Genomic DNA, 23,517 nt, shown 5'->3' on the forward strand with positions numbered 1-23,517 from the left:
TAGCGCTTCTCGTGTGGACCGGCCCAGGTCTCCGAGGGCAAGGCCAGAGGATGCTGATGCCAACCCCGGGTCCTGACTTTAGGGTGGCTAACCTGGGATTTCAAAGTCCTACCAGAGTAGTGAAAAGAACGCAGCACCTACCACAAAGGGATACGAGATAATAAAATGACAGCCATGGACATGCTTTTTGACTGTTTGAATTCAGCAGAGAGAATAAACCAGAAGATCACGCTGGTCCTATCAACCCATGGGGATCATGGTGAGCCTGCGCATGCCCTGACGCCTCTCCGAATGGCGCAGGTACGATCTGCTCATGAGGACAGAGCCATAGAGGAAAAGAGAAAGCAGGAGAATTTGTTTGTAAAGACTGAAAGATATTTGAAAACATTTCTCCCCCACCCTATTTTCAGATTGTGCTGCTTAACGCAGTGCAGGCACGTCTGCTCTGTATCACCCGTTTCCTGATGGTCCTCAGCCACATGGAAACATCAAAAAGGTCGAGCCCATTTCAAGTACGCTTAGGTGTGGAATACAGTGCAGCCATTAAAAATGATACAGGGAGGGGCGCCTGGGTGGCGCAGTCGGTTAAGCGTCCGACTTCAGCCAGGTCGCGATCTCGCGGTCCGTGAGTTCGAGCCCCGCCTCAGGCTCTGGGCTGATGGCTCGGAGCCTGGAGCCTGTTTCTGATTCTGTGTCTCCCTCTCTCTCTGCCCCTCCCCCGTTCATGCTCTGTCTCTCTCTGTCCCTAAATAAATAAACGTTGAAAAAAAAAATTAAAAAAAAAAAATTAAAATGATACAGGGAAGGGGCGCCTGGGTGGCTCAGTCAGTTCAGTGTCTGACTTCGGCCCAGGTCATGATCTCACGGTTCACGGGTTCGAGCCCCGCACTGGGCTCTGTGCTGACAGGTCAGAGCCTGGAGCCTGCTTCGGATTCTGTGTCTTCCTCTCTCTCTGCCCCTACCCCGCTCATGCTCGCTTGCTCTCTCTCTCTCTCTCTCTCAAAAATAAGTAAACATTAAAAAAAATTTTTTTTAAATCATATAGGGAAGGATACATCACGACATGTTAAAAACAGTCTACTGAGTGATTCAATATTGGGGGAATTGGTCAAAAAATAAATTTATTAATGGTCTGCAACATGAACATGAAGTGCTATCAGCAGTAATCTCTAAATTACAGAAAAATTACTGGCTTTTCTTTTCCTTTTTTGGGGGGTACCCTTTTGCATTTTCCAGGTTTTAATAACCATGTATTAATTTTCCAATCAGAAAAGTCATTATTGGGGCGCCTGGGTGGCGCAGTCGGTTAAGTATCCGACTTCGGCTCAGGTCATGATCTCAGGGTCTATGAGTTCGAGCCCCGCGTCAGGCTCTGTGCTGACAGCTCAGAGCCTGGAGCCTGCTTCAGATGCTGTGTCTCCCTCTCTCTCTGCCCTTCCCCTCCTCACACTCTGTCTCTCTGTCTCTCTCTGTCTCTCAAAAATAAATAAACATTAAAAAAAAAAAAAGAGAGAGAGAGAAGAGTCCTTATTTTACCAAGGGTTCAAGTTTAAGTACGATGTAACATTATTTTAGACATTGAGGTTTTAATGTAGTTGGCCACCACAGCACCTTTTATTTCAGGCTGCTGACAGGGATATGGCCCAAAACTTTTCCCTTGAGGTTACCAACCACCAAGGGACGCTAACCATTGGAGATCTTGAACTTATGGGGGGAAGGTACCCCAGCCAGTGGCATTCCTCTCTCCTCTGGAAAGTTCCAGGAATTCTGGAGAGGGCATTTGGCTGGGACAGATGGTGAGATCTATCAAGTGGTCAAATTCTGAGATCTGCTGGGTGCTGTTCTGATGTGAGTCCCTCCAACCAGGGGTGAGCAAACATTTTTCAAGTAGTAAATAGTTTAGGTTTTATGGGCCACATGAGCTCTGTTGCAATTATAAAACTCTGCTGTTGTAGCATGAAAGCAGCTTAGATGATACACAAATGAGTGAGCGTGTGGTTGTGCTCCAATAAAACTTTATTGGCAAAAAAGGTAGTTTGCTGACCCCTGATAAACTCCAGGTTTCTTAACTTAGTTCAGGAAGCTGAAGTGACCTGGTACAAGCCAAGTCAGTCCCTGCAAATATAGTAATATCCCCTTGTCCGCATGTCGCGTTCCGCGGTTTCGGTTACCCACGGTCACCCGTGGTCTGGAAGCAGATGAACCTCCATCGGACCCGTCACCAAAAGGTCAATAGTGGCCTAATGGTTACGTCACTGCCTACATCATTCAACTCGCTTCATCTCATCATGTACGCATTTTATCACCTCACGTCATCACAAAAAGGCTGAGAACAATCAGATATTTTGAGAGAGAGAGATCATATTCATATAATAAAAGTTATTATTAGCTTTAGTAAAAGCTAAAGAATATTGTTATATTGTTCTATTACTGCGGTTGTTGATTTCTTATTTGTGCCTAATTTATAAATTAAACTTTATAATGGGTACATATATGTAAGAAAAAAACCAGTATATATACAGTTCGGTATTATCTGTGGTTTCAGGCATCCCCTGGGGGTCTTGGAATGAATTTTTCCTCTCCAGCAATGGGGGGGACAACTGTACAGGGCTCATTACGGAATGCTGCTCTGTCAGCTCTTTCCACTCTCAGAGCTTAGCAGTGGTGGCTCTCTATACTGAAGGAAGGGAAGCCCATTATTGTGCTTATATTTTAAATTATTTACTCTGTTGGTTTTTCCCCCAGCTAAAGTAGGAGTACCTGACGTTTGAGAATTGAGCCTGCATTTTTTTAATACCATGCATACCATTCATACAGTGACATGTAAATAGAAGGTGCTTGATACGCCCTTGCTGAAGACTGAGTGAATAAATGAGTTTCCTCCCACACCAAGCTGGTGTGAAAGGTAGTTCTTGAGTGACGCCCCTTGGGAACCACTCACGCTCTGTCCAGGCAGATTCCACCTTGAAAGGGCAAGCTGTGGTCCCCACAAATACACCTATACCTTCTAGAAGAATTTGTTACTGCCACAGGCAGGAACTTTCTAGAAGATATTTCTAGAAGATATCAATGTAAAGAGCCAAGAGTAGGCCTGGCCAACTCTGTTCTTTCTAAAGGGTTTCTTAGTTCTTTTCAGTGACTGTTTTCACATGAATAAAAGATTTCAAGTTGCTGATGCTTAGGAGTCCTTAGATCTTGCCTCGTGGCACTTCGTTCCCTCCACAACTTCCTGCATCCTGTTTTGCATTCCCTTGGCTGTGTCAAGGCACCACAGGGATCACCTAGTCAGGAAACTCTCTCCTGACCGTTACGACCCGGTCTCGGTCTTCATCATTCTCCACAAATGCAAAACACGTAAATGACGTAGAAGAAGACGTGTAGCTTCTCGATCCAGGCTCTTCCCCGAGTGGATCCTGATGGAACCCATAGCCCAATCTCAGGGTGAGGCTCTCGACGGGTCAAAACATCCACTCCCCAAGAGAAGGCAATTCAAAATTATATTGCCCCAACAGAAAGAGGCTGGTGTAAATGCTAGGTCAGATGGATTCTCAGCAATACTAATCAACTTCATGGCTGAGATCTAGTGAGAGTCAGAACGTCCCACAAGGTAAGTATTTTGCAGGAGGGGTAAACTGATTTTAATGTGGGATATGTGTGTATATATGTGAATATAAGCATAGTCCCGAACAAATATACAGCATGCGCACATATATTTGCTTGCATTCATTTTTCTAGGTAAATGTGAACAGTCACTGAGAAGACATATGCTCAATCCAATGACCAGAAACCGAATCCTGGAGTTCAAGGTCCCCACCGACCCCCTCAAATGCCAGTGACAACCACTCCAGGCCACAGAGATTTCCGCACGGAGGCCCATGGAAAGTACATAAAGACGGGAAGAAAGGCGGCACTGCAAAGTAATTCCGGGGAGAAATCCCAGGGAAATGGCCCCAGAAAGCAAATGCCAGAACTTGTCTGGGGTCCTAGGTACAGATCCTCCTGCTGGGTGCTGGGCCTGGCCACCCAAGGGGCTGTGAAAAAGTGCCGCGACTCTGAGAGCCCAGCAGATGAGGGCACAGTACAAAATGGGGGGTTCTACAAATGTCCACTGATGGATAAAGAAGATGTGGTGTATATATATATATATACAATGGAGTATTACTCGGCAATCAAAAAGAATGAAATCCGGCCATTTGCGACAATGTGGATGGAACTGGAGGGTATTATGCTAAGTGAAATAAGCCAGTCAGAGAAAGACAGATACCATGTTTTCACTCATGTGGAATTTGAGAAACTTAAGACATAGGGGAAGGGAAGGAAAAATAAGTTACAAACAGAGAGGGGGCAAACCACAAGAGACGCTTAAATAGAGAACAAACTGAGGGTTAATGGGGGTAGGGGGTGGGGGGGGCAGGGAAAATGGGCGATTGGGCATTGAGGGGGGCACCTGTTGGGATGAGCCCTGGGTGTTGTATGTAAGCGAAGAGAATCATGGGAATCTACCCCCAAAACCAAGAGCACACTGTAGACACAGTATGTTAGCTAACTTGACAATAAATTATCAAAAAAACCCCAAAACCATGGGGGCTCTACTCACGCGGTCGTTGCTTCCTTTGTTGTCTTCATACTTGGTTTCTATATGAATGGAGAATTTTGGCAGAAAGGAACACTACGGGGGAAAAAAAGGAAAGTTTCATTAGCATACCATTCTTCCTCTCTTTACACGCTCAGTACAGCCGCTGGATGCTCTCCTGACCATCACGTCGGGAGCACCATTCTCGATCAGCAATGTTAAGATAACTAGGTCCACATCCAAATTCGGACAGAAAAGCCGCCCTTGGCAACATGAACACAATCGCATCCAGAAGCCGGGCCGGAGAGAATGACCAAGCAATGGAAGGCACGTTGTCCATTTCCAGAAAGACTACGTTCTGTCAGTCCTACCACAGGCTTTAGAAAAGCGAACCCCTGAAACAGAGGCAGGTCCGGTCCCGGGGTGCGGACCTCTGCGGCGAGAAGCTGTCACTGCTGGGGACCCAGCCTTCACCTTCACATAAGTATTCCCATAAAGCAAGGGAGGTAGTTAGTATGGGATTACCGAAGTCAGACACACCTGGCTTTTCGTTTCGAATTTATGACTGGATAGCTATGTGAGTTTGGACAAGTCATTTAATTTTTCTGAGCCGCAGCAGTATTAATATGGGGATAATAACTATTACCCAGGAGTGACTTTCTGGGGGTTAAGTCATCACGTGTGTAAGTCGTGTAAGTGCCGGGCGCAGAGGAGGCATTCAGCAAATGACAGCAATTGGCTGCGGTAAGCTTGATGGAAAAGGCAGCCCCCCTTTTTGCCAGCACGAGGGGGAAAAACCCCCAAACACTCTGTCCTGCCATCCCCGTCTCACTGAACCACACTGTGTGCATTAAGTGGACTTCAAGAGTTAAGGGGACTTGAGAAGAGGCTTTTGATGGATGTTGATGTAACCTCCCTCCTGCTGCCACTGAGCTGGCCAGTGACTTCCTCGGCCACCAGAGATGGGACTGAAGGCCTAATAGGTAAAATGACCCGGCAACTCCACCGGGAGCTGCAGGTGTCGGAGAAATGAGACTCCTGCCGACAGGCTCACAATCCTGAGTCTGGCTTTCATTTATTTACCCCACGTGCACAGAGCACATATTCTCTATATCAGGCACCAGTCTAAGTATGCCCAAGTGCTCGTTCATTTATTCCTCCTAACTATGCCATGAAGTAGATACTACTGTTATCAGCCCTGCTTTAGAGACGACGGCATGGAGGCAAAGAGAGGTTAAGTAAACTTAGGCCCGTGATCACACAGCTCGTCAACAGTAGCATCAAGATAGCAAGGCTAGCGGCCTGGTCCCAGTGTCCTTGCTTTTCATCACCCCTGCCCCCAAGCTGGTTCTCAAAGTGGGGTCTCCACACCTGTAGCAGTACCCGTCAGGAATGCCAATTCTTGGGCCCAACCCCGTACCCACTGAATCAGAAACTCCAGGGAAGGCGCCCGGGCATCTGTGTTTCACAAGCCACCCAGGGGATGCAGATGTGGGCTTGCACTGGAAAACCACCTCATTACCCCGTGCATGGGGAGAAAACAGTGCATTATCTAAAATCCATTAGTCCCCAATCCCTCACCCCACGTGCTTCATCCCCCCAAGTCCAAGATCCCCTTTCAGCCTAGCTGAGAACCCCGGTGGCATGTGTACAGGAAGGCAGAGGCCTTGGACGTGCCATTGATGATTCTGACATCACGTGACTGTGTGCATTCGGCGTTCATCTGTCTCAATCCAAGTGAAACAAGCAAACTGAACCGTGACTAAGGAAACACAGAAACAATCAATCCCAGTAATTGCCTTTATGGAGAATGAGGCTCTGAGATTATTCATTAACACCTTCTTTGCTGTCTCCTCTCAAATCTCTCACTCCACAGTTGCTGCCCTCACACCCTCTGTCCCTGGGGGTTCCAAGGAGGGGCTGCTCCTCATGAATCGAGGCCCTGGAGGAATCGGAGGGGCTCAGAACCCCATGGCAGAGCTCTTGACATGTGAACCTGGAGAGATGCACCTGCCAAGACCCTTTTAAAAATGTCAAGCCTTCCGGCAAACTGATCGGTCCTTTTTAACCCATAATTCATCTGAGAATCAACTTAATGCGTGCACAGAGCCAGATGGCGAGAGAACAGAGCCGTCTTGGGTGGGGAGCTGGGTCCGGGTGCATCAGAGTGGAACCCCACAAGGAGTTTTTATCGGTTGAAACTCTAAACCACTTAACTAAGGTCAAACAAATGAATCCGGGTATTCAACCCAAATATGAAATGCAAAACTCTTATGCAAATTAGCAGATGCTGTTATTTTTGAGTCAAGGGCTTAGGTTATTTTCATATCAGAATGGCAATCTTGCCAGAGGCAGGGAGCACACCTGGCTCCGGTGAGGCAGCGGGGAAAACCCGGATCGGACAGGTCAACTCTGGGCTGGTCAAGGTCTTCCCCTATAGCACCGGGTTCGGGACTGATAATCTCCAGGGGCTATCTGATGGCTGGTTCTCAGAGCCCCAGAGGCTGGTGTCTCAGCCTCTGAATGTGGAGGATCTCTGGCCTGGGGCATTTCCAGAAAGATCACTAAAAACTTTCGGGCTAGAGTTCTGCTTGCCCTACACAGGTTAACTTCCCTAAAGACCCAGCCCACTAATCCTAGTAGAGCCTCGGTGATTGAGCAAGGTTCTTCTTTCTCCCTGGCTGGCTTCCTGTTGTGTCTCACTACTGAGGTTGTCATAAATCCCTTCCCTTCTCTAGACCACCCAGGTCTAGAGAAGTCTGTGGGCTTCCCTCTTCCTCCCTCGCAACTAGTAATTTTGATTCATAGTTTAACGAGGCCATGTGATAGAAACACCAACAACTTCCCTCTCCTCCACTGCTAATCTGCTTATTTCTTTAAAAAAAAAATTTTTTTTTCAACGTTTATTTATTTTTGGGACAGAGAGAGACAGAGCGTGAACGGGGGAGGGGCAGAGAGAGAGGGAGACGCAGCATCGGAAACAGGCTCCAGGCTCCGAGCCATCAGCCCAGAGCCCAACGCGGGGCTGGAACTCACGCGAGATCACGGGAGATCTCGCGAGATCGTGACCTGGCTGAAGTCGGACGCTTAACCGACTGCGCCACCCAGGCGCCCCACTAATCTGCTTATTTCTATATGCTGCTTCTTATTCCTTGTGAATCAGACAAAGATGCTGCTTTCTGTATTCCAGTGGAAAATAATGTAACGACAAGGACTGAAGCAGGGAGGGCAGCAGACCCAGGCTCAAATCTGAGATGTATGGATTTGAGCAAATTATTTTGGCATTCCCGGCCTCAGTTTCCTCGCAACAGAAGGGAGACCACCCTTCTCTACTCTGTAGGAGTGTTGAGAAGATCACTGAGATCATTCCAGTAACCCCCCAGCACAGTGCCTGGCACATAGCAGGTGCACAGCAAAAAATTTTAAGTCTCTTCCCTGGAAACTTGTTCCATCGATTACTTGCATCTTCTCCCTGCTTCCTTCCTGCAGCCTAAAAATATCATGAAAGGTGTCATCTTCCTTAAAAACTAGTATCAAAGTACCCTTGGTGATGTTCCTTCCTTCGTCCACAATTAATTCCATTTCCCTCTGTCTCCCCATCAAACTCTATTAAAAAGTAGCCCATGCTCTGCTCTTTTTTCTCCTCTCACCTCTTCTCAACCAGAGCAACAGGGTATGGAAACAACCGAGAGTCAAAAAGAATTTTCAAACAAACATCGCTTCCCTGTCGTCCACACCCTGAGGAACTCTCTATCCTGTTCGGTAGGAGTCCAGAATTCTACCTTTCTGGAAAGCGGTTCCTTCTCTGCCTTCCGTTCCCTCCCCCACCCCTTCAATGGAGGGGTCCCCTAGGATTTTGTCCTCTGCCCTATTTTCTTGCACCAAACCCTCTCCCCTGGGGAATCTCATCTGCCCCTCACTTTTCCTAGACCATGTTACCTGGCTGCCTCCCAAGCTGACGTCTAACCCCACCTGCTTTTCTCACGTATGCAGCTCCCCGCCGGCCATCCCCAGCAAGGGTCCAAACTGAAAGGTCCATACTGAATTAGAATGTTCCCTGCACTGTATGAGATTCCTGGGGCTGCCGTAGCAAATTGGTACAGGCAGGGTAGCATAACGCAGCAGTTTACCTGCTCAGTTCTGGAGCCCAGAAGTCTGAAATCAAGGTGTTGGCAATGCTGCCCTCCCTCGGAAGGCTCCAGGGAGAACCCTTCCCTGCCTCTTCCAGCTTCTCGTGGCCCCAGGGGCTCCCTGGTTTGTGGTTGCCTCCCTCCAGTCTCTACCGGTGTCTTCACATCACCCTCTTCTCTCTGGGTGTCCTCTCCTTTTCTTATAAGACACCAGTTACTAGATTCAGGCCATCTGAAATCTAGTGTGATTTCATCTTGCACCTTGAGGTCCTTAACTAATTATATCTGCCAAGAACCTATTTCCAAAAAGGTCACGTTCTGAGGTTCCGGTGGACACGAATTTTGAGGGGACACCATTCAATCCACTACTCTCACCCATCATGGCCAGTGAACCTCCAAATCCTGCTGGCTCAGCTTCCCCCCTTAAAGGCAAGACCTAGAGTCTTCTATATCCGATCCTAATTTTCTTTATATCTCTGTCCTGTATTCCTCCCATAGCCCACCACAGAAGAGTGCTCGCCACTCCCTGGGACACTTCTGGCTGCCATGTTTTTTTTTGTTTTTGTTTTTTTCCTGCCTACAGTTCCCTTAGCCTGAAGTCTCCTACACAGCCCATCTCAAATCCCATGTCAGAATGTTGACCCCATGTGTGCGGGTGGCGTTCTGTTTGTACCTGTGTCATAGCACTTATCTCCTTGTCTATCATCACCATTAGCTGCCAGGTGTCCGCCTCACCAGCCAGAAGATAAGTCTGCAGCACTGTTCCATCAAGAAGACCCCCTCCTCACTCCTGCTGTCACGAGGAATGGCGTAAGTCACAGTCACCCTGTCATTCGGGCATCGAAGCTTCTGTGACGGAGGGCTTTGCTCCAGCTAGGAATACACCATCTCACCTGGTCACTCTCACATTTCTCAAAGTGGAGTACCCCACCTTCCAAACCCAGACTTTCTCCAAACACATCACATCCCCTAAAGATTCTGACACGTTTCCATCGGGGAGGGGGATTCCATAACACTGAAGGAATGATCAGGAGTGTGGGAGCAGAAAAAAAAAAAAAAAGGGAACCCAGACACAACCAACTGGAACATGCTGCAGGAAGGGAGACGTCAGGAGCGTCCCCCATTGGCTGACCCTGGAAGGCGTCAAGTGATTCGGAGGACTCCTATGCTCTCTAGGGTACAGTCACTTGGGAACAGTGAACACTTCAAGTCCCATCTGGCTCATGACCCAACGTGAAGGACCACCTGAAGGAAAGACTAAAACCCTCCCACCAGATAGAATGCTCAGATGGCCCCCAAGATTCCCAGCCCTTGATAAACACACCTGGCACAGTTCCTTCCCCTCAAGTGTGGGCAACACCTGTGAGCACCATAGGGTAGGAGCCCCTCTGATCGGATTACCAAGGTGATCCGTTGGTACACCTTACATAAGACTTCTTTTTTGAAGAAGCAGGTTCTGGCTGCTCTTGAAGAAGTGAGCTGCCATGAGGGGAGAGGACCATGTGGCCAGAGCCCAAGGGAACCCTCCAGGAGCCGAGAGAGAGAGAGAGAGAGAGAGAGAGAGAGAGAGAGAGAGAGAGACCGACCGACCGACCTCTGGAGACCAGCCAATGAGAAAAGCGGACCTCAGTCCTACAACAGCAAGGAACCGATACTTGCCAAAAAACTAGTGAGCCTGGAAGAGGACCCTGAGCCTAGATGAGACTGGAGCCCAGCCGAGTGAGGCTCTGAGCCAGGACCCTGCCAACCTGCGCCCAGGAGACACTCTGAGGCCGTAAATGCGTGTTGTTTAAAGTTGCTACGTTTGTGGGAAACTGGTTATGTGACGATAGAAAAGCCAACGCAACACCCAACCTCAAGAATCCAACCACTGCTTCCCTTTCAAATCACCCATCCGGCTTTCATCTGAGTAAAAGATCACTCAAGTCGAAGTGTGAACAGGTCCCAGGAAATGGGGACTCTGTACTCTGTACTCTGTACTCTTGGAACTTAGTAGCTGTGAGGTCAACTGCTTTGTCAATGACCACCGAGAGAGCAGGACACAACGACCCCACAGGAAGCAAGAATACAGTAGAAGGAGTACAGATTTTCGAGTGAGATGCACGTTAGTTCGAGCCCTGGCTTCTTTTTTCACAAGTTACCGTGTGATTCGGAGTAAATTCCTTAGTCCCTTTGAGCCTTCGTTTTCTTACCCATAAAACGGAGACGATACCAACCTCAGCACCGTGGGGTGAAGACTGAATGATCTAACAAAGGGCCATGCAGTGTCTGGCGGGACAGGTCCTCAGGTGCTGGCCCGTCCCACCGCACCGGTCCTCACGAGATCCCACAGGCTCCGCGGGGAGAAAATAAACTGGGTGGGGAGATCCTCCGCTGCATAGGTGCATGGACACACTGGGAGGCTGTGGGCTTGTGGGTGCGGTGCGAGAAAAGGACACTCGATTGGTCCTTCCCACGACGTGGGCGGTGGCCATGCCACAGAGCGGGTTTGGGCTTTTTCCACCCCGCTCTGTTGTTGAGGACGCGTCCTATCGTCCGTGCCCACAGTGTCCTCCTTTTCCTGAAAGCCGGGGAGCTCCTGCCTCTGGGCAGGGGCTCGATCCCCTGACCTCTCCTCTGCTTCCCTCGACCCCCTGCCAGCTTCAGGCAGGGAAACAAGAACACTACCGGGATCCCCGTGGACTCTCTTCTTTCCTAGATGCAAAGCCTCTACGCCTGCGCGTTCACTCAGCCTTATTACAAAAACTGAGGTTCAGACGAGTTGAAAAATAGCATCGCAAAACAGCATTTGGGAGCCCCGGGGGCCCCACGAGATGACCCTGCTTACAGGCAGAAGATTGGGGCAGTGACTCTAGGGTAGTAAGATGAGGCAGGGAGACGGGCAATAAAATGCCCTAATCCCCTTGGAGCCTGGGGGACACCATGAGTCATTTCAGCCCCTCCCTGCTCTCCTTCCTCTCCTGGGCCCTTTCAAGATCTGGAATCTTCTTTCTCACGAAAACTCTCTTTCTCCCCTTCTCTTCTTGACTAGAAGAAAAACAGCTTGGCCAGGAGAACTGTAACAAATATTCACTTTCTTACACCCAGGGTCTGTTTTGCCCCTAACCCCGTAAAAATAGTAGCTGTGTCACGGAGAAATCAGAGAGACGAGGCAGAGTTCTGCCGTCCTCTCCACTTTGATTTGCTAGCTTAGATCCTCCGGAGCCAGGGGAGTCTCAGTAGGGCTGCTGTCATCCGCTCCTGCTGTGACCAAGCTTCCTTTGTACCCAGTATCTACACATCTTTCATTTGCCTTCCTAACGCAGCGGCAGCCAAGGAGATCGCCGGGTACCTGTGAAATCTCTAGCACCTAAAGCTGAATGTGCACGAAAGTGATGGTTCTTTGTCGAACATTCGAACGCATGTGCTTGTATCTTTTGGAAGTGACGAGGGAATCTGCAGTTGGGGAAAAAGAATGCCAGGCAAAACAAGCAAAGTACCTCCCTCGGCTTCTGCGAGAATAATTTTCCAGACCAAGCAACTCCCAGGTTCAGTGTCGGGAAACAAAAGCATCCTATGCAAAATGCACGGCAGGGCTGAATTTTCAACTCACTACAGACATGCTTTGGAAAAAATGAAAGGGCTATTTTTAGCCCGGTGATTGATTAGGGTCGCTATGGCAATCAGAAACACTTACGAGAAGAAAACTAAATACGAGCAAGTCTTAAAGAGAAAGGGGCAAGCCCATGGGAATTTCATAGTTAGCTTCTGGGTGGTGCTGAAAACCCTTTCTGCAGTCCCCACACGTGCACAGAGAGAGCAAAATGGTGGCTGCGGAGACCCAGGCAGGGGAGTCAAGTCTGAGGCTCTCCAGGGGGCTGCCCTTCAGAAGCGTGCGGTGACAAAACTTCTGGAAGAATGAGCGCCATTCAGGTAGAGGATCGCCATTCCTGTCATGCTATAGACGCCCACAGCACCCATGAAAACCATGAGCTAAAGGGTAGTAATCCCACCCTACATCAGTTTACAAAGGAAAGTGAAAATCATATTCTCTCTCACAGTATAGTTCTTTTAAAAAATTTTTCATCTTTATTTATTTATTTTTGAGAGAGTAAGAGAGAGAGAGAACTCGTGCCGTGGGGGAGGGGCAGGGAGATGGGAGAGAGATGGGGGGGGGGGAGAGAGAGAGAGAGAGAGAGGGAGAGAGAGAGAGAATATCCCAAGCAGACTCTGCATTGTAAGTGTGGAGCTCAGGGTGGGGCTCGAACCCAGGAACTGTGAGATCATGACCTCAGCCAAAGGCATATGCTCAACCAACTGAGCCACCCAGCCACCCCTCCGTTTAACCTTCTGAGGAACTGTCAGGTGGTTTTCCAAATCGACTGCACCATTTTACATTCCCGATATGAGGGTTCCAGGTTGTCCACATCCTTTCCAACATTTATTACTTACTGCCCAGGTGTTTCTTCATCTTGGGAAGTTTTGGTATATCTTTGGGTCAAAATGATGATGCAGGGTAACCACAGTCAGCATGCTTTATGCCCATGCTGAGACAGACATGACCCAACACTGAGGTAATGATGACCATAATATGAGGTAACGATGACCATAATATGGCATTATTCCAAGTATTTGATCTATGATAATTCTGTCATTAACTCTTCACCCTCGTACAACTCGATGAGGGATGTACTATCATTACCCCCATTTTACAGATAAGAAACAAAAGCACGGAAAGGTTAATCATGGAACATTTACATGATGGAGCTGAGATTCAGCTCAAGCTGTCAGGCAAGGAAGTTCGTGCTTGTGACCCTATATTCTGCTGCCTCTTGAGCACTGGGAAAGCACACGAGTGCTTCGAGTGGAGTTGAGCCCTCGGTCAGGGGTGATGGTGACTAAGGCAGAGAGAGGCTTTGCTTTTCAGTTTGTCCTGTGGGCCCTGAGAACAAAGAAAATGTGTGTGTGTGTACATCTGCCAAATGATAGATGTGTCCTACTTCAAACAAGCCCGAAGAAGAAAACAACTGTTTACTCAAAAGGTAAATTGAGGGGCACCCAGGTGGCTCAGCCGGTCAAGTGTCCGACTCTGGATTTCAGCGCAGGGCACAATCTCACAGTTTGTGGGACTGAGCCCTGCATTGGGCTCTGTGCTGTTAGCACAGAGCCTGCTTTGGATTCTCTCTCTTCCTCTCTCTCTCTGCTCCTCCCCGCCCCCTCTCAAAATAAATAAATAAATAAATAAATAAATAAATAAATAAATAAACAAACGTTAAAAATAAAAGAAAGATAAACTGGGGAAGTGATTATTCATCGAAGAAATTCACAGTGATATCCCTTCAAATGCCCAAATATCCTAGTACCTTTCAAATACAATCATTTTCAAAAACTGATTTTAAATATGATGGCTTAAGTTGATTCCCGCTGTGAAGTACTTTCAAAACCCTGCTCAGGACTCAAGGAAGGGCAGAAATTCTCAAGTGTAAAAAATATTACGAAGAAAAAAAACATTCATTATCGCATTGCTGTTGTATTTTACGATAAACATCTACTTTTAGAAAAGACATGGAAACAATCCAAAGACCACCAACAGAGGGTTGGTTAAGTACATTACGGTGAACTCTACAGCCATTAAAATGTAAAGTGTTAAAACAGGATGACCCATTTTTGTAAAAAGAAAACAAAAACATGCTAAAAAAAAAAGCATTTAGTATATGCACAGAAAACATGGAGAAACAGACACCAAAATATTCTCATGGAGGAGATCAGCAGAAATCACGAGCCCCTTTTATCTGCCCTCATATACATTTTTATATTTTTATGTTTTAATTTTTTTAATATTTATTTTTGAAAGAGAGAGAGAGAGAGAGAGAGAGAGACAGACAGAGTAAGTGGGGGGTGGGCAAGAGAGAGGGAGACACAGAATCCAAAGCAGGCTGCAGGCTCTGAGCTGTCAGCACAGAGCCTGATGTGGGGCTCGAACTCACTCAAATGGCGAGATCATGACATGAGCCGAAGTCAGACCCTCGACCGACTGAGCCAGGGAGCACCCAGGCGCCCCCTGATACACATTTTTATAATGCTTGCATTTGACAATAAACATCTACTTTTTCAGTAGGAAAGAAAAATTCAAAGCAGTAAAAACGTAAATAAATATGTCAATGAGATCCCAAAGGAACTATATGGGATCTAATGGAAATCGCAAGGTATTCCAGAAATTCTCTTCATTTTAGTCCACTTTAACCTAAAGGGGAGCATATTATAAAGAGCATGGTTGAGTAGATGGAGGAGGTGTAAGTGAAGGAAGTTTGGGAAATGGCTACTTCAAGTGGTTCCCATCTCATCCATCATACTTGTTCACGGATGAGGAAGGATCTCAGGGATGATACAGTCCTGGAGTTCACACCGCTTTTTAAATGGCACCAGGGTTCTTTCTACAAATAAAGCATTATGTAGGGACATGGTGGCTGGTGAGGCATGTCCATGGAACCTCCTGGACCAACACAAGCAAAGTTTGAGAACCAACGATTGAGCTCAATAGCAGTGTTTTATTGCCGGTTACCAGCCGGAATCCTTCCACGTCTGAGGACAAACCTTCCAAGGAGGCTCAAAGACAAGACTGTTAAATGGAAGACTTGAGAAGCTGGCGTGGGGTAGATGAAGTGTTTACAGGCTTTCAAAAGATCATTTCCTTTTAGCTTTTGTCCGGAACTCAATGCATTCCTCTCCGGCCATCTTGTTCTGTCTCCGTGCACACGGGTCCCCCTGCTATCCATGAACATTAAACTCAATATAGACTTGACCTTCTCTCTAATGGAATTCCCCTGAAGACATTGATTCTCTGGTACTGTATTCTATATTATCATATTAAATGTACTCCAAGGCCGTACAGGGTATTTCAGCCTGAGATGGGATCATTAGTAAAAATGAATCTGCAAATGTTTTCAAGTTTCACCAGCAGGAGACCTACATGAGAATGTGCCACAGGGCTCGTGAGATGAAGTCTAGAATTTAGGAGTTACTGTCTTTTTGGACTCTGGGGCTGTAGTCTGTGTTGTTTGTAAAGAGACTATGGGTGGTCAATCTGTACGTAAAGGCAGCTGATAGATATCTAGATCTTAAAGTAACTCTCAACTTCCTTTACTCCGTTTTTAAATACTTTTCTTTGTTTTTTTTTTTAATTATTAATTAATTCATTAATTTTAGAGAGTGAGAGCGAGCGAGCGCACGTGGTTGCACGTGAGCAGGAGAGGGGCAGAGAGAAAGAGAGAGAGAGAGAATCCCAAGCAGATTCCAGGATCAGCACGTAGCCCGACGTGGGGCTTGATCCCTTGACCCTGGGAGCATGAGCAGAGCCAAAATCAAGAGTTGGATGCTCAACCGACTGAGCCATCCAGGCGCCCCTTCCTTTACTCTCCCAATTTGAAATTTTGCCCCATAATCGTAAAGTGTTTTACACACACATACACACACAGTCACATATATAAACTCCTCTATTAGGCAGAGATCCTTCACATACACACACACCAGTTTCAAGAAGGCGTATGTCCAGCTGTCCCTCCCATCTACTCAGAATTGCAGTCATCATGCAGGCAAAGGTGCACAGGAAGGAAGGGGAGCTATCCGGGCTTCCACTGGGTTCTTGGGTTCTGAGGGCCATGTATGACTTTACACCTAGATAGGGTGGGTGGCAATGCAATGGGGTGATTGGGAAAATAAACTGCAATGACAGTTCCAGAAAACGGAGAAGACGAACCCAGGTGGAGGAGGAGGAGGAGGAGGAGGAGGAGGAAGAAGAAGAAGAAGAAAAGAATTTTAAATTATTTTTTTTTAAATGTTTATTCTTACACTGAGAGCAACAGAGCGCGAGTGGGGCAAGGGCAGAGAGAGAGGGAGACAGAATCAGAAGCAGGCTCCAGGCTCCGAGCTGTCGGCACAGAGCCCGACGCGGGGCTCGAACTCACGAACCGCGAGATCGTGACCTGGGCCGAGGTCGGACGCTTAACCCACTGAGCCACCCAGGCGCCCCAAGAAGAAGAATTTTAAAGCAAAGAGAAGGAGAAAGGGATTGCATGTAAAGGATAACGATGACGAGGAGTCTGAGTGACTTCCCTAATATATGCTGCACAGGAAGAAAAGGGTGGCCAAGAAGAACAGTGGGGCCTGAAAGAGAAGTGGGGGAGGACGAGAGGACGGGACCGAGTGGAAGGAAAACATCTGTCTGTATTCCAGCCCCCACCGAAAACATCTGTCTGTATTCCAGCCCCCAGCCTCTGCGAGGCTACTCAGCAGCTTGCACCCTACACTGAGGCTCTCTGTTCATTCATTAGTTCATTCATCGCAGGAGCCTCTTCCGTCCTCTGACAAGCTGAGTAACAGCATCTTGCAGGAGAAGCAAGGCCAGGAGGGAGAGGCAGTGGAGACATGAATGAAAATATGTTTTCTCAATGGGGCATGGTTTGCTGCTGGCGCCTCTACGAAAATCGAGCAGGGAAACTAAATTCAGGCTCATACAGTCTAAAGCTGGACCTGTCACGGAGAAATAAGCAGAAGGTGCCTGTGAATACTGATAGCTACACACAATGAAGGCAGGACAGGGATTTAAAGAGACAGGCAGAACACATCCAATGAAAAAGAATTACACGTAAATAATAGAGATGGGAAAGACTCAGAGGAACTCCCCAAATACACAGGCTGCATAGCAAACTTTATGACAAGCCTTCTCAATTAAAAACTGTAAGAACCACCCCTCTGAACCAAACCAGGCACATTCCTTATTTAAAAATATATTAAAAAAAAAAACCAAACAACAAATCGCACGCACTCTTAAAAAGAAGATCAATGTTGAGATTCTGAACTGAAAAGATGTTAGATATCACACAGTTGAGATTATCTTAGTGGTCAGAGGGTCAAAAACACGGGGGCAATTTTGCACTCTATTTTAATCACCAAATTTAGGCAATTTATTGTATTTTTACACAACGAAATCTGCCCCACAAAATCTGTGCAGTTGTACTATTCTTCCCTCCCCAACATACACTGAACACAATTCCATAGGTACTAATAAACCAGAGAAGAGAAATCCAATTTTCAGTGCCACAAGTGGAAAACAGAAAACAAAAGAGAAGGAAGATTCTATGAAAACATGTATTTTCTCTCTGATGACTGACCCATATAAAGTCATTCTGAGCGGTGTTTTAAAAAACGCAAACAATTTTGGGCCGCCTGGGTGGCGCAGTCGGTTAAGCGTCCGACTTCAGCCAGGTCACGATCTCGCGGTCCGTGAGTTCGAGCCCCGCGTCGGGCTCCGGGCTGATGGCTCGGAGCCTGGAGCCTGTTTCCGATTCTGTGTCTCCCTCTCTCTCTGCCCCTCCCCCGTTCATGCTCCGTCTCTCTCTGTCCCAAAAATAAATAAACGTTGAAAAAAAAAATTTATAAAAAAAAAAAAAATGCAAACAATTTCAAAATGTTAACGTTATGGTAGAGAAGCCCATTTTATCGCCTGCCCTCTCCCCCAAGATGGCTGAATTACTTTACTTTGAAGTACAAGGAACAGCTTGGGAACAGCCAGAGGAAATGGAAAAGGGGATCCACCAGACAAAGAACACTGCTTTTCCAAGGATCCTGAGTCACCAGGCACCAACTGACTAGGTCTGTGAATAAGGTCCCCCCCGCCACCCCCTACATGACCGGTTCATTTTCGAAATAGAAACAAATCACTGTCATCTCCGTGCAGGGCTGCCTTTGCTGTGGGGTCACACGGCACCATTTGGAAAGAAATTCACAGGTCATTACTGTTGGGAGTCTTTCAAACCACTGGTATTTGAGGAACAGTAATCACTATGCAATGTATTAACTCACTGAAATTTTAGAGAAAACAACATTTACTGAAATAGAATTGATCCACTGACCTATTTTGTGGGTGCATAATGGCTCTAACCCTGAGAGAAGCTTCTGGAGCTCCCCTAAGGTTTAGAAGGCTGTCCTTACAAAACCCAAGATCCCAAGGAGAAAATAAGTGTGGAAAGTGCTGCAGCTCCCATGTGAAGATTCGCAATGTATGGCAGAAAAGTGAAGCCTCTGACAAGTCCTGCAATAACTTAAGCTTTGTAGCTTTGCATAACCCAGTGCTTCCCAACCTAACTGGCTGTGCACAATTTAATGATAGGTGTAAGTGGTTTTAGACTCTTTCCACCTAAAATCTCTTGACCCCTGAAGATTTCTGAACTTGTCTATTCTGACTCTCGACTATTTATGGTCTATGACCTGTGTCATGACCTATGTCTCCCTTGACTTTTTTCTTTTCTTTCTCTGGGAGGGTCCTCTTCCGGCCTGTGGCTAAGTGCTGCCTTGCTCATCTGCGCCCCCAACTGGAAGGCTGTTTCTTTTTGATCACCACGATTACCTTCTGCCCTGGATATTCAGGGTTAATTGCGACGTGGAGATAAAAGTTGTTTCCTAACTATCTAACCCCCATCCCTACCCTTGTCTCCATGACTCCAGAGAAGGAACACTTAAGGACCATCATTCTCTTAGCTGAGTTGAGATGGCCAGATTGTACTCTCATGTCCGTCTGAATAAGACTAATCCTAGCGTTCAGGCGTTGAGTGTATTTTCTCTGTACTGGCACCTATTTCCTAGGTATGTAATTCAGTGATTTCTACGACCCTTGGCTGGGACTCGGTGGAAGGTGGGGATGGGAGCTCAAGAAAAGCCTGATGGGCATGGAGATCATCGGTCTGCACACACAAGCACCCATCAGCACTTTCAATTATCGGGGATCTACTGAGGCTAAGATTTCAAGGAAAGTTCCTATCCAGAGCCGTTAGTTGCTTTCAGAAAAATACCTCAGCCTCCCGTGCCACTCCTGGGAAGATGGCCCGAGTTCGCCTCGGGTGACTCATGATACGTTCTCAACGGTGAACAGGCTCGACTCTCTACCCTGGCTGGTCTGAACCAACCCCAAACAACCCCATCTCTCATTGTGGCTCAACACCATTTGAGCTACTCATTCAAGAGTCATCTCCTTCTCCCTGGTCTGTTATAATTTACCTTGTCCACCTTTTTCAACTAAATAACGACAATGTGGAGGAACACGGGACACCTCACCACCTCTGCATCTTGGGCAACAGAAGCCATTCTCACCAGTACAAAGGGGCTTCCCATCTGTCATTGCTTCTTCTGTGAATTCTTACTGAAAGATATTTTGGCGGAGGGGAGCCTGGCTGGCTCAGTCGGCAGAGCAGGCAGCTCCTGATCTCGGGGTTGTGAGTTCAGGCTCTGCACTTGGGTGTGGAGCCTACTTTAAACAACTAAAATCTTTAAATAAATAATAAAAAAAAAAGATATTTTGGTGGAGTGGGATGATCATGGCCCCCAAATATATATAGTAACTGTGTATCTGGGCCACCACTATCAAATTACTGTAAGCTTCAGTTTTCAAATTCGTACAAATGAGAAAAAACTTTTTCCCCTTTATCACGACCAAGGCTGAACTGATGCGGCTGAGCTATGTTCGTAGCCCAGCGTCGCCTTTTTTTTTAGCTCAAGAGAAACAAAATCAGTGAACTTTGGAAGGCAGCCAGTCTCTTCGGGCACCTTCCTTTGTGACTTTACAAACTACAGAAGAACCGGCAGGTTTTGAAGAACGGGCTGGATAGATAGTCCGTCCTCTGGAAAATTGTCATCGTGTTAGTCTTTGTTTACTGTGTAATTAAGACTTTTTCCTATAACCAAGCTAAGGATATTTTTTCCACTTCCTGGGCACATGGCATTTCCACGTAATCCTAACGACTCAGTCATACACAGTGATGAAAAAGCTTTTATGTTTTGATCACTGTGATAATGTTGAAGCCTTACATGACCCTAAATAGAAAGTTCTCTTGTCTGGGTTTTGTCACAAATGAGGGCAGCATGAGGTCTCAGTAATAGGCTGGACAGTCAGATAGAGGACCTAGGGGATCCTAGGAATAGATGAACATTGCTCTGGGCTAATCCTATGAGAACAGAGAGCGGTCTAGGGTATTAGGAGCCCCTGTGTCTCCCCGGAGGGTAGGGAGGGCAGGGTGTGGTGATCCCAGCTGAGAGTCAGGCATTGGAGAAGTTTTGCTCTGGGCAAAACTCTGGGCACAGGCAGGAAATACGGGCTTGAAACGACATCAAGAAGAGGTATTTAGGATGAAAGGATTGGGGGACAAAAAGGCCAACGGAAAAGCATTTAAAACAGGAAAAAAGGATGAAGACAATTGAAAGCATCTGTCGTAAATCCAGGGAGCAGAGCCTGGAGTCAGGGAGAAGAGTGGGCTCTTCCTCCCGAACTGTCGGGGCAGAGAGCGTGAGAACTTGGCTGAGTGTGAGGCAAGGGGAGGGAGGCAACTTCAGAATGACCACTGCAGCCAGAGGGAGAAACCCAGACCCCCAGTCACTGGGAAGGCAGACAGAAAACCTGTGCTATGTTTAGGATGGAAAATCAAAGTGAACTAGCCAGGAACAATGTGGCCTCCTGTAGAGAGTTAAATACAGACCTCGCATGACATTCAAAGCCACCATGACCTGGCCTCCAAGCTTCCAGGATCCAGCAATGTCACTTACCCACTGGGACTGGAGCGTGCATGCTCCGGACTGCCCCCCCGCCCCCACACCTCACCATCCCATATTTATATTTGAAACCTTAACCTCCAATGTGATGGCATTTGGAGGTAGGGCCTTGGAGAGGTGATGAGGTTTAGATGAGGCCATGAGGGTGGGGCCCTCACAATGGGATAAGTGCCCTCATAAGAAGAGATCAGAGGTGGCTTTCTGTTTTTCCCAGTTCTATGAAGCCATAGGAGGAGGAGGGCTTTTTCTCCAGGAACTGAATCAGCTGCTACCTCGATCTTGGACTTTCCCAGCCTCCAGAGCTGTGAGAAATAAATGTCTGTTGTTGAAGCCACCCTGTGCATGGTGTTTTTTGTTATGCAGCCTGAACTGACGAAGACACAGCGGGTGTCCGCAGGTAGGACTTCTACTATTCCCAAGGTCCAGCTCAAATCCCGCCTTCTCCAGGAAATCTTCCCTATTTCTTCCAGGCAAAATTTCTCTCGCCTTTCTACAACGCTCTGTCCTTCAACCACAACCCTTAGCACCCATATTCCTTGAAATATTGACAGTCCTACACTCATCTGCTCTCCTCTAATCTTCCCAAGCCCCGCCCCCTTTAATCCATTTCACTTCCTGAGCCAAACCTACCTGAGGCAGGAAGTACTTAAGTTGTTCTGACAGGCCACTGGATTGGCCTTCGGGTTAAGGTGGCACGTTAACTTTAGGACAAGCTGCCGAGTCATACAGTTCCCTCTCCTCCTTTTCTTCTGGCCCACCAATGTGCCCCTGTCCTTATAACCTGACTTTTGTCCTTAAGTCTCTGACATGAGCTCTGCCCCAGTGCTGTCCCCCCTCCCATAGGGTTGCCAGAAAAAAAAAAAAAAAATAGAAGATGAGCAATCTTTCAGTAGAAGTATATTCCATGCAACACTTGAGAAGTACTAACAACTATATGCCATTAATCTGAAAAGTCAAATTCAACAGGACATTCTGTATTTCTACTTGCTAAAGCTGGCGACTTTATCACTCCCATATCTCGTGATCAAGTCCCCTGTGAAAGATGGCCGTGTCCTGCTCCTACCTGTACACCAAGCTCCAGGCCCCGGTCCAGAGACCAAGGCTCTTCTTTTCACCTTTGCTCCTTGCACCTGCTTGTCTGCCTGGATGGCCCAGTGCCATGCATTCTGCCCTCTGGTCTGAATTTTTGCCATCAGCCTCACTCAGAGCTCATCCAGCTCAGTGGGCAGGTCTGGTGTCAGCCTGCCCTCTGGGCTGAATGATGGCCTGTCCCATTTTGCCTCCAGAAAACCCTGTGCCTTGCTGATGGCTGCCACTGGAATGTCTAGCTTTTCCCCCACAAGATTGTGGCTCCCCAAAGGACAGGAGCTACTCAATGGAACCTACTAGCATGATGTTTTATACGCTGTCGGTGTTTAATAAATGATTGTTGATCTAAAACTGAAAGATGGTGCTATGGGTTGAATTGTGTGTGTGTGTGTGTGTGTGTGTGTGTGTGTGTCCGTCCCAGCCCACCCTACCGCCCCACGATCCAGATATGTGCTTAAGTCCTAACCTGGGTTCCTCAGAATGTAATCTGATTTGGATTTAAGGCTGCTGCAGATGGAATTATTTATAATAAGATGAAGTAGGGCAGGTCCTTAATCCAACAGGACTGGTCTCTCTCTCTCTTTTTTTTTTTAATGTTTATTTTTGAGAGGAGGGGAGGGGCAGAGAGATAAGGAGACAGAGAATCCCAAACAGGTTCTGCCAATGTGGGGCTCGAACCCACGAACCATGAGATCATGACCTGGGCTGAAGTCGGACGCTCAACTGACTGGGCCACCCAGTCACCTCAGGACTGGTGAACTGATAAGAGGAGACACAGGAAGGAGGACACCAGGTGAAGGCACAGACACACAAACACACAGGGAGAAGATGCCATGTGAAGACGGAGGCAGAGACTGTAGTTATGCAGCCACAAGTCAAGGAACTCCTGAGGCCATCAGAACCTGGAAAGAGGCAAAGAATTCTGCCCCTATAAGGCTTCAGAGGGAGCATGGCCCAGCCAACCACTGATTCAGACTTCTAAGCTTCCAGAACCACGAGAAGATGAATTTCTGTTATCTTGTGGTACTTTGTTTCAGCAGGCCTAATCAACTACCCCAAGGATTGGGGGTACCGTTAGGGGGGAACTGACAAAAAAATAAATTAAAAAAAAAAAGGGCCCTAGAAAAGATCAAGCAATACATCGAGTCA

At 47.3% G+C, this 23,517-nt stretch overlaps 1 protein-coding gene across 6 annotated transcripts in view; it reads right to left on the minus strand.

Moving 5' to 3' along the window:
* The window catches only part of PITPNC1 (phosphatidylinositol transfer protein cytoplasmic 1), a 273,382-nt gene that overhangs the window by 89,424 nt on the left and 160,441 nt on the right, over positions 1–23,517 (minus strand). For all 6 annotated transcript variants that reach the window (XM_040452154.1, XM_040452152.1, XM_040452151.1 and 3 more), the window contains one exon: positions 4,598–4,669. In XM_040452154.1, the coding sequence (XP_040308088.1) occupies positions 4,598–4,669 (72 nt within the window). The remainder of the gene's footprint in view (positions 1–4,597; positions 4,670–23,517) is intronic.

The sequence above is a fragment of the Herpailurus yagouaroundi genome, unplaced genomic scaffold (assembly GCF_014898765.1).
Source record: "Herpailurus yagouaroundi ecotype Mexico unplaced genomic scaffold, PumYag 206, whole genome shotgun sequence".
In the NCBI taxonomy this organism is placed as follows: Eukaryota; Metazoa; Chordata; class Mammalia; order Carnivora; family Felidae; genus Herpailurus; species Herpailurus yagouaroundi.